At 36.6% G+C, this 11,740-nt stretch overlaps 1 protein-coding gene across 2 annotated transcripts in view; it reads left to right on the top strand.

Annotated features, from left to right (window-relative positions):
* The window catches only part of Tti1 (Telo2 interacting protein 1), a 116,385-nt gene extending 114,309 nt beyond the window's left edge, over positions 1-2,076 (top strand). For both annotated transcript variants that reach the window (XM_081759617.1, XM_081759615.1), the window contains one exon: positions 1,799-2,076. In XM_081759617.1, the coding sequence (XP_081615743.1) occupies positions 1,799-1,841 (43 nt within the window). In that variant the 3' untranslated portion in view covers positions 1,842-2,076. The remainder of the gene's footprint in view (positions 1-1,798) is intronic.
* The last annotated feature ends 9,664 nt before the right edge of the window (positions 2,077-11,740 follow it).

Consider the following 11,740-nt stretch of genomic DNA (forward strand, 5'->3'; position numbering starts at 1 on the left):
GGGAACGCTACCCTCTGGTAAGGAACTGGAGGAGATCTTTTTTCTGTAATCATCTCGGCGAAAGTTTGAAAGTGCTGTTGCAAAGCTTATCATAATAATGTATATTATTTGATAATTATGTTCTCCATAAACAATACGTTACAGTCAGTTTAGTTCAGACCAGTTCAGACTGTTAAGTTGGGTTATACACTGCTGAAGACTGATGAAGTGATCTGCTGGATGAGTGAAACAACTTTTTAAGTTAATATCAAATTGAAACCACAAGTCCAAAATAAGAATTCATGTTATGCATGAATATGCTGCTATATATGCATATACTTGATTTTGATTAATATTTTAATATTATATGAAGGTTAAATATTCATATATATATATATATATATATATATATATATATATATAAAATAATCAGAATAAATTTTCATAAAATAGATTTATAAAACTATATAAAATGTATTGTAAACTTAATTTTACTAACATTTAAATCATTAAATCTTCGAAAAGAAACATCAAAAATAAAATACGCTTACTTCTATCTTATACGAATATACTCAGGAGTTTAAAATAGGCTATTTTTAAATACCTATATTGTGTCTATATTTTGTATAATTTTAAATATATTGGAATTATTCACTTTCAGTGTGTAACAGAATAAATAAGTAAATAAATAATAATAATAAAGTTGGTCCGAATTTCTTGCAAAAATATATATAAATTGGTTAAACCATAGGGAAAAGAATAGGATTCCCTAGCTCTGCTTTACTTGCTTAGTAGCTCCAAATAGTACATCCTATTTTCAGGACTTTCCTCTGATTGACTGATGTGTGTCACGTGATCAAAAGGGCGGAAAACTCCTAAAAGAGTATGATTTTGAAATAAACACACATTCCGTATTGGACCAAAAAAAAAAAAAAAAAAAGACAATGTCAACGCAAAACATGCGAAATTCTGTGGTAACTGTTATGATGGTTACCGCAAACGAAAATTTAGCGTTGCGTTGACACAAATTGTTACGAATGGTTGCCATTATGTCAGTTTTAACACACGGCCTTATGTAGAAACGGCTTATTGGGCGTCTTCAAACAGGCTGAAATGTTTTCTGAGAGGATTTAAGTTTATATCTAAATTTAAACAGTTATGGAATCACATTCGACACTTTTTTCTAGAAGAAAGTTTGTTAATAATATTTGAAAATTTTAAAACATAGTTAATTTTATAACTTATTAGCAAATTTCATATTGTTTTCTATGTAAAAGACGCATGCTTTCAATCAGTGAGCTTATTAGGAAACCACACACTCTTTAGTTAGTTAATATTGTAACTGTTGAAATAATTCTTTGATGATTTTGGTTACCTATATGTGTTAAATATTACTCTTTGTCATGCCTAATTTTAACTTCATACGTACTTACAGTGGTGTCTTATGATTCCTGTTTATCAGAATTGACATGTCGTATGTCTGTCAGCCGTGGGGATAGGGATTTTATTTTGTATTGAATCGCATCACGTTAGTCCAAACCTGACGGTCATCTTTTCACAACCACTGATTACAAAAGTTAACTGTGACAGCTTCTTCAGTAACAACTATTTATGGTCATGTGACCCGTCAGCGAATCTTTAGAAAAAAAAAGTTCTAAAAGGAGAGCATACTATTCCATACCTGACTAAGTTTGTTTCTCAGACTATACCGTTTCTAAAAGTACATGCTGTAGACAAATCGTAGTTAGAAGTAACTGTAGATTTTGATTCAATTTCCAATGTGTATTAAGTTTATAATTATATTCTTTTATATTTCCAGGAGAACCTCAGAATTCAAACGTGATGCAGATGAAATTCAATGAATATATTCCTTTCTTCATATTTAATATACTGTACAGTGCATAGTGAGAAATTGGAAAGCCATTGAATTGAGAAATGGCAAACTTTGGTCTAAACAGAAAGAAATAGCTGGTTTGATATTACACACCCCAAGTACAAATGTTATGTAAGATGCCGTATTATGGAATACTCGTATACTGTAGTTTTAGTATAGTGATGATAGAAAAATAAATTATATTAAAGAATATATTTTATATACATATGTTGTTATTTTTTCCAAACTCTTCCTTGACATTTTTTATAGACAGTACCATGTATATTCTCTAGGAAAATTGTACCTGCAAAGACACCATTGAAAATATTCTCACAGTTGCTTCAATACATTAGCAATACCAAAATTTTATCGTAGCATGGCAAGAATTGCAGTAGATGATTTTTTTTTAATATATATATATATATAAAGATATCATCAACAACGTAAAAATGCTGTTATACTTTTGCAGCAATAGTCCTGAATCCTGATTTGAAATACGAAGTAAAGACTAAAAATTTTTAGATATAGCAACAAATCTCTCATAGGGAAAGTCAACATTTTGTTATGTGTGAGTTTCTCAGAATTACTTGCTTAATAGCTGGCTTGAATAATTGGAATGCTTATCTCCCTTTCTGCTGAAATTTCTAACGTGTGTACTCCACGGTTTGATCCCCGATTAGTACACAAAACAATTATTCGAATGCCATTTGAGCAATAGATCGTTACTCATAACTTTGGTTCTCAAAAGGAATGTTAAAATCCAATCACTTAATTTATTTGTGGTGTTAGGAACAGCGAAAAGCCAAATATAGTACTACATCAGATTAATAACTAAACAGAATTACAACACGAATAATAATAATAATAAAAGAAATTCACTTGCTTTCTTACTATTTTGTATCAGACATAGAGGCATATATTCAAATTTGAGATGAAAACATTAGTTTACAGCTCTTCACCCATTTCGCAAAATTACAAGCGTCATCTAACACGAACTGGCAACACTGCTACGATTGGATTATCATGTGGGCAGGAGACAAATGACGAACGTTGTATGTTCCGTGGATGTGTACGAGTCAGTTCAACGCTGCTGCGGTCCCATATTACGGTGTGTGTGGCGAGTAGACATTGTTAAAGTGATTGTTGTGTGAAATACCGCCCTAACGCAATGTTCACACGTGCAGAACAGCGTGTGTTTATCAAATTCTAGGTGGCACGAGAGCGAAATGCTAGGACGATTCACAGAGGATTAGTAGAGGCCTGTGGTGAAGCAGCTCTACCGTATCGGACAGTGGCGAAATGGGTTGCAGCATTTCAGGCAGGACGGCAGTCAACAGACAAAATGCACAGTGGAAGGCATATGCGAGCAGCTACGGACGAAATTCATCTTACAAGACTACGGACACTGATTGATGGTGATCGGCGCTGGACTTGTAGTGCATTGGCGCAGGAGCTGAACATTTCTTCTGGATCAGTGTTCCGCATGCTAACACAAGATCTTGGCATGTGGAAAATTGCAGCCAGATGGGTATCCCATGCTCTGTCCGAGGCTCAAAAGTGGCATAGGTGAGAATGTGCGCGCCTACACCTTCAACGTTACAATGAGGAAGGTGATGTCTTATTGCACCGCATGACTGCAAGTGACGAAATGTGGGTAAGATCCTACGAGCCTGAATTGAAACGTCAGTCGACTGAATGGCGCCACCCAGAATCTCTACGACTGAGAAAGCTTAGGCAAGAGCCAGCAAACGTGAAGGAAATGATGATAATGTCATACGACCACGAAGGCATTATCCTATCACATCAAATTCCACCGGGCGTTACCGTCAATACTGCATACTATGCTTGATACCTCAGTCACCATTGCGGCGCAAACGTCCACACCTCCTGGAGTCTGGACCAATTCTCCTACACGACAATGTCAGATGCCATACAGCCAATCCAGTACAGACGGGGTTGGGAGGTACTGGAGTACCCACCGTACTCCCCGGATATGAGCCCCTACGATTTTGATCTTTTCCCAAAAATGAAAAAAACCTCTCAGGGGCGAGCTCCTCTGTGGCTAAGCGGTTAGCGTACGCGCCTTTGGCGCGCGAGGCCCGGGTTCGATTCCCGGCGGAAGATCATGTGGTTCGGATTCCACGTTAATCAGTAGGTCCACGTCTCATATAGCCTCGCTGCTGAAAAGGGACGTTAAACTCAAAATCAACTCAACTCAACCTCTCAGGGGCAAACGTTTTAGATACATTCCCAGCATTGTTCGTGCCTTAGGGCACACTGTCAACACCATCTCACAAAACGGGGCTTTGATAGGTATTCAATGGTTACCAGACATCTGGCAAAGGGTCCAACAGGCTGGCGGAGACTATATCGAAGGACTGTAAGCTTCTTGAGGTGAGTGATTTACTACATTTCATTCCACAACTATGTTGCTACTTCGAGTTAAATGACCCTCGTATTTTTGATAAAATAACCTAGATCTCAACACAGAGAAGTGGCTGTAATGCGAGCTCCATCCATGCTCTAGCCCACAATTCAACGATTCATTACGTGTTAAATCATGTTCTTTGACCATTGCCAGTCAAGGATGTCATTTGGAAATCGAATTTTCGATCTAATTTAAGCATCAAAGATTGCAATGTTGCTCTAATACAAAGTACAAGGGGTGTTCAAATGAAAAAGTACGAAACGTCGTACAAACTCAACCAGTTGAAATAGAAATATGCCGCTTTGGGATAGCGTAGTGCAACATCTAGGGAAGAGAATGTAGTGTCAGGTGTGGTGCGTATGCGCGGGCGCCTTTCATATGACGCAGGAGAGAATCAGGCCAATTGTGTGTTCCTTCCTATTGACGCTGCAGTGTGTGAAGAAATCATGACGTTTACATTGAAAAATTCGACGATTGAGGAGCAGCGAAGTGTTATCAGATTTCTGACTACGGAAGGGCCTTGAATCGACCGATATTCATCGCCGGATGGTAGCCGTATGCGGGGGAGACTGTGTGTCGGACAAGTCAATGAGAAAGTGGAGTGCCCGTTTTCGTGAAGGCCGGGAGAGTGAGTGATAAACCGAGATCAGGTTACAAAGTGTACTGGACAAGTTCAAGTGGGAGCAGCTTGAGCATCCTCTCTACAGTCCGGACATATCGCCTTGCGACTTCCATCTGTTTGGTCCGATAAACAAACATCTCAGAGGGAAGCACTTCAACTCGGGCGACGAAGTGAACACAGTGGAGGCTGCTGTTACAGCCACAGGAATTCTGGGACAGGCAATCTTTCGGCACGTGAACAGTGGCATAGTTGTGCTCAGCCTTCTGGTGATTACTTTTGAATACAGACTTCGATGATACCCACATTGTCGTTTCGTGCCTTTGAACACCCCTCGTATAGTCAGTTCTGTTATCTTGTCCGTACACTTTTCCGGCGGATTCCATTACAAATTTAACATATCTTTGCACTGTTTGACTATGACAGGAAACTCGGGTTTTATTTTGCATATATGATAAAATAATTTCTGTTGTCAAGCTTTGCATCATTGGAAGATATAACAGCTTACATTTCGTCCAATCAATCACTTGAATGTAGTTCATGTCATCTACATATATTAAGGGAAGTATAACAGATTTCCCCTTCTTCTATTGATCCTTAGTTTTCAGTATTTTCTGCAACGCAGCTTTCATATGTGTTATCCCTCAGCTACTATCATCATCAACATGTTCTCAGGATGACAGAAAATCGCGTTTCTCTTACTGGAAAGATGGGCCCAGTCTTTCTCAATAATTGGCATGTGCGCCGAGTGTTACAAATGCTACCAGCGTAGGACATCATTGAAAAAAAGTGTTCGGAAATCATGCATAACGAATTTTGATTGCACTCGATCAAATTTGTTGTAACAGTGTTCAACTGTAATCTATTATATAAAAATGAAAAGAATCTTGTGCGCGATCGCATCATGGGGAAATGGCTAAACCATTTGAAATTAATATTTGGATGTAGTTACGTCGAACTGGGTTTTTATCATGTTACTTTGATTTAAATATGCATTCCAAGAGGGACAGAGTGGAGGATCAAAATCTTTGCAAAAATTGAGTAACTCACAATCTTGTTGAGTAAGGAGATGAAACTTGGTATATAAATTAGTTCAAAATAAGTGGACCAGTATTTCGGCGTTTTCTAGAATTCCCGTTTTAAAGGGTGAAGGAAGGCAATAACTATAATTTCTTTGTTCATATTTGCATCGACGGTGCCTGTTTGTGATCTCGTCACGAGAAAACGGTTCAGCAGTTTGAATTGAGTTTCTAAATATAGTTAGTACCTACCTCAAGATGGGATTTTATTATGGAACTTTGTTTAAAAAGCGTATCCCAAGGGAGATGGTGGTTCAAAATTTATGCTAAAAATAAAATATCTTATGGAGTTTTTATTATTACACTTTCATTGATATACATATCTTAAGGGGAAGAGAAGACTTATACATTTTCCATGAATCTAATTTTCCCCGTGCACCGAACGGGCATTTCAGTTAGTCTGGAATGAAAAGCAATGCGACTGTATTCCCTTTGTTTTTCTGGTACATATTCGCGTATTGGTACAAACAAATAATAAGATACCTTTCTTCATGTGTCACTTAACTACAAATCGAAAACGCTTGATTTAAAAAAGGAAATTACTAAAGATACACCTCTATCTTCTTAATACTAACAGTAATCAAATCTGAAACTCCCAAATTATTCTTGCGTATCTGGTGGAATATATGTTAAGTATAGTACAATTACCGTATGTTACAAAGCTCTTGAATCGTAAAATCTGTTATAAGAAAAGAAGTTGGCACCTAGAAATGAAAATTAATTTTAAGAAATCCATTTCCAACATTTCAGCCCTTAAAAAAAATCCTTATTGAAAGAAAAAAACATGCATTTAATGAAGCTTTTTTTTTTTTTTTTTTTATCTCTGGCTCCTAAACTTGATATACTATCTCAGTATTAGCATCGCGTGTTTTGAGGGAAAACTAAAGGAATCTTCAGTCACGACAGCTGGCTGAGGGATTTGAATCCTGAATGTAATAGGGGATTTATTTCTGTTCTGTATTATATAGAATTACCCACCTCATTGTTACTCTACAAAATTGTCGGGCCGCGGTGGCTCAGTGGTAGAGCGTTCACCTCTGGTGCATGGGTCCTTGGTACGACCCCAGCTCGCGCCAAGTGAACTCTATGGTGAACAAACACCGTGTGCGTGGGTTCTCCCGTTTCCTCTCACTTTCTTCATTCCACCCTTTCATTCATTTCTCATCATCACAGTCTCCTTTAGCCTAACCGGCATAAACGTGGAACGTAAAATTTAAAGGTGTTTTTTTTTATTATTATTTTACAAAATTGTCTACTTGCTTCTTTGTACAAATCAAATAGAAGGGAACACGAAACATGGATGGTGCTTCACGAGTTCCGTTATGCGATTTTTTTTTTTAAAGTTCAATGTCTCACGATTGCGTACCGAAGCAAAGAAAGACAGTGATGATCAGATTATGATAATAGCATAACGAAAGTAGGAGGAAATTGGTCACCCCGAGAAAACTCATGCACATGGTGTTTCTCCATAACAAAGACCACTTGGCGGAAGCTGGGATCGAACCAAGAACCTCCACCAGAGATGAGCCACAGCGGCTTCACAAGGGAATTCCAGAGCTTCACGTATACAATAGAACATGAATGCTTAAATGATATTTTAAATAGGACTGTTATCTTATCCGCATACTTTTCTGGTGGATTCTATAACAAAATTTTTACACATCTCTCCACTGTTTGGGTATGATAAGGGAAAGTTATAAATTTAAACTCCGAGTTTTATTTGCCATAAATGATCAAATATTTGGGTGTCAGATACATTGGATTGGAAAATTCACATTCAAAAATTATCTAGTAAATTGGCTCAAACCTATTACATGTTAAAGCTTTTACGAAATAGTGTCAGTCAACATGTTCTACTCACAACTTATTTTGGACTTTTTCATTCTAAGTTGAAATATGATATTATATTCTGGGGATCTACTGCACTGCTAAATTCCATATTCGTTTTACAAAAGAGAGCTTTAAGGTTTATGACCGGAAGTAAACCTCGAACTTCTTGTAAACCTCTATTTAAATTTCTTGAAATCTTACCTCTTCCATGTTTATATATATATGAACTTCTAAAATTTGTAAGAAAAGATATACAGATAGATACAAGCACCTTCCGGTTGAACTCAGATATTCATATGCATAATACAAGACAAGCGTTTGACCTTCATGTAGAGTCCTCACGTTTAAAAGTACATAAGAATAGTACATTTCCTATGGCAGTGAATATTTATAACAAGCTTCCTTCCACTTTAAAAAACAAAACATCTGGTTTCAATAAAGCAGTCAAGTCCTACCTACTCGAGCACTGTTTCTATTCTGTAGAAGAATATCTCGCCTGTAGTAAATAATGTTTAAAGTATATATATTTTGTATATCTTAGGGTGACCAAATCGTCAACTAGAAAAAACGGGACACATTTTATTTTTGGAAGGTTGTTCCCCTAAATATATTTTTTAGCCTCTCCGTTCTCTCTTTTTTTGTATCTCTTATAGAAAAGGACTAATACACTTTTTTCGTTTTCAAACTTATTGAAAAGGTTGTGGAATTAATTAAATAACAACTAACTATCAGCAGCTAACAAAAAATGAAAATATAATATAAAATAAAATAATTGAAACTACTACAATATATGAAACATTTATCAATTATTAACATGAGAACATGAGGTACATTCATGAGAATAGTTGGCTGTTGTCCTAGCCATCTTTAAACCTTCCTTCTTTTCTAATACAAAGTTATAAAAGTTACAACAATCCATTTTGAAATTGTATAATACTTGAAGAATTGCAGAAAGGGTCTCCACTCCCATCCTGTTTCGTCTGTCCACTGAATGCTCATGAGTGAAAATATTCTTTCAGTGTTGCCATTATGAGCAGGGATCCCAAACACATATTGACATATCTTTAAAAACTCAGAGTGCTGTTCAGACCTAGTATGGGTTTGAAAAAACAAACCCACTTCTCATGTTAGTGCAGTGTCATTTGTTATTTTAATTTATTTATTATTTTTCTATTTAATTAAATTTTACAATCTGACCGAAAACCGTGATGGTGTTTTATCGTATGGTAGGCCTGAGTTAACTCAGCAGCTCTCACTTTTCTTTCTTCATCTGATTCTCCTTTTATAAAATAATTGTTAAGAGACTTACTGTAACTTGGAGCACTCACAAGGAAACCAATTCAAATGTGACACGAAATTGTGGACGAATTTTATGTGCAATCGAAGTGTTTTTGTGAACAATGAATTCCATTAGAGGGAAAAACCCTCGATCTCAACCGTTCGAGAGATATAGAGGTGTAAGGGAAAAGTTGGTGCTCTAATATTTTGTGAATTTTCGGCTGTGTTGCGAGTGAATATGTTTGAGAATTGTATTTAAACGTTAAGCAAGATGCACCAAAGCGAATAAAAGTGGTGTTGAATGTTGAGGTGAGTGGCGTAGTTTTTAGCCGGGAGGGAAAAAGAAGGTGCTATGAGCAATAATAAACGCCGTTGACACGAAGAGCAAAATTGTATGATATTACTTGCTTATATATCATGTCTTTAGTTCGTAGAAAATGAGAATACTGATATGAAAATGTATTAATTATATTGTCAAAGGGTCAGAGACATTATTATGTGAACAAAAACACAAGGGGATATTCTGTGCAAAAGCGCTTTAGAAAAATGAATAAAATAATATGAAACATAAACACATACTGTTGCAAACGTAAATACAACAATGTGTAGCTGTGTGATATATATTAAAAAACAAAGTATGAATCAACAAACAAAAATAGTGTCTTCCACTTAAAAAATGAAAACCTGTACGCCTGATATACTGCATATCACATAAAGTTATTATGTGTAAACAACACTGACGTCACAAAGTAAAGTAAAAATGAAATAAAATCTTTGAGTTTTACGTCCCACGATTATGCCGGTCAGACTAAAGGAGACGGCAAAGTAAAGTAGTTCCTCATACCGTCGTATGTAAGAAGATAGCTTGTGAAAGGATACAAAGTTGTAAACGCTAATTAAATGGAAATTTGGGACGGCTACTTTTTTTTTTCATCCTATTTGACCTGATGATGTTCTTATTCGGTTCAGCGCACCAAAAAAAAAAAAAAAAAAAAAAAAACTTACATGCCTATTTCAGGCAACAACAGAATTCCGTTAATTTCGCCTTCCCCCTCCAAAACCTTCTTCCCCTTGAATTTTTATGAACGGTTGCGACCGAGGGTTTTTCCCTCTAATGGATTTAATTGTATAGAAAAACAATTTGTTTGCGCATAAACTCGTCCACAGTTTCGTGTCACACCTCACATTTGAATCGGTTTCCTCATCAGTCTGTTCCTGTATGTTTCACTGATTTGATGTGTTGTTGTATGTCTGAACGACAACCGAGTCCAATACTAAAAACACTGCTGAAAACTGTGTACTCGGATTCATTGTCAGGGGGGCCGCGGTGGCTCAGTGGTAGAGCGTTCACCTCTGGTGCTAGGGGTCTCGGGTTCAAACCCTGCTCCCGCCAAGTGAACCTTGTGGTGGACAAACACCGTGTGCGTGGGTTTTCTCGGGGTTCTCCCGTTTCCTCCCACTTTCTTCATTCCACCATTTCATTCATTACTCATTATCACCGTCTCCTTTAGCCTAACCGGCATAACCGTGGGACGTAAAACTCAAAATTTCATTTCGGATTCATTGTCATAGCGTCCTTTTATAATATAGTTCCATTCTTTAGAATACTCCTCCTTAAACTTGCATACACGCTTAGGCATTGTTAAGCAAATAGCTCGGAACGCACCAGAAACAATTCTTTTCACAATGAAAACAACGCAACACGTCCTATTTGATTTGAAGTTAGACTCACTTTGGCCAAAGATAATATTACTCGACGTATCGAATTTGCTGTTGAAGCGATCAGATTTGTCACCAGTAGAATTTATGACAAATTCTCAGCATCGATTCCAACTCTCTTTATTTTCTTTTGCTTTTTTTCTTATTTTTAAACATTATTTTACTTACAACTAGTTCTTTTTATTTTCACCTTTATAATTCTATTTTTTGTACCCCTTTCGTAAATAAAAGTACAATACATCTTAGTCAAATAACGGAAACACTGTACTGTACTGATGATAGCGCCTCGATCATCCACCGCCCGAAACAGATAGCAACAATAGGTTACATTAGTTTTCATAAGGCTTTCAGCCCCTTACACTGTCGTCTGTAGAGTGGGTTGTGCCCAATGTAAATAGGGATATTTTGGCGTCCCGGGAGTTTTTTTCGGGACACCGGGAATGGTAGTGAAAAAACGGGACAATCCCGTTTTTACGGGACGGTTGGTCACCCTAGTATATCTATAATGTAAGGTTTTATTAACTGTTATGTTGTTTTATATCGATGTATGTAAATTAGAATAATGAAAAATTGTACCTTTTTTGTTTTATATAAATTCACACTATTTTAATATTGCATGTAGATTTAAATCTATACATATGTACACATTCAGTGTTCTTATGACGTGTCCAACTCATACGTTCACGTTGTGAACAATTTGTATGAAAAAGGATGAAAATAAATACAATACAATACAATACAATATTTTCTGTTGTCATACTCCCTCTCATTGGATGGGATAATAGCTCACATTTCGTCTAATCAATCAGCTCAGGGTGGTCCTTGGTGTCAACATTTGGGGAGGCATAAAATTTCTAATATATTTTCTCTTTGTCTGTTGATTCCTAATTGAAAAAGGGACAGAACTGTATCATGAGGGTAACAACGCTAGAGGG

Source organism: Thermobia domestica, chromosome 5, assembly GCF_964235325.1.
Source record: "Thermobia domestica chromosome 5, izTheDome1.hap1.1, whole genome shotgun sequence".
NCBI lineage: Eukaryota > Metazoa > Arthropoda > Insecta > Zygentoma > Lepismatidae > Thermobia > Thermobia domestica.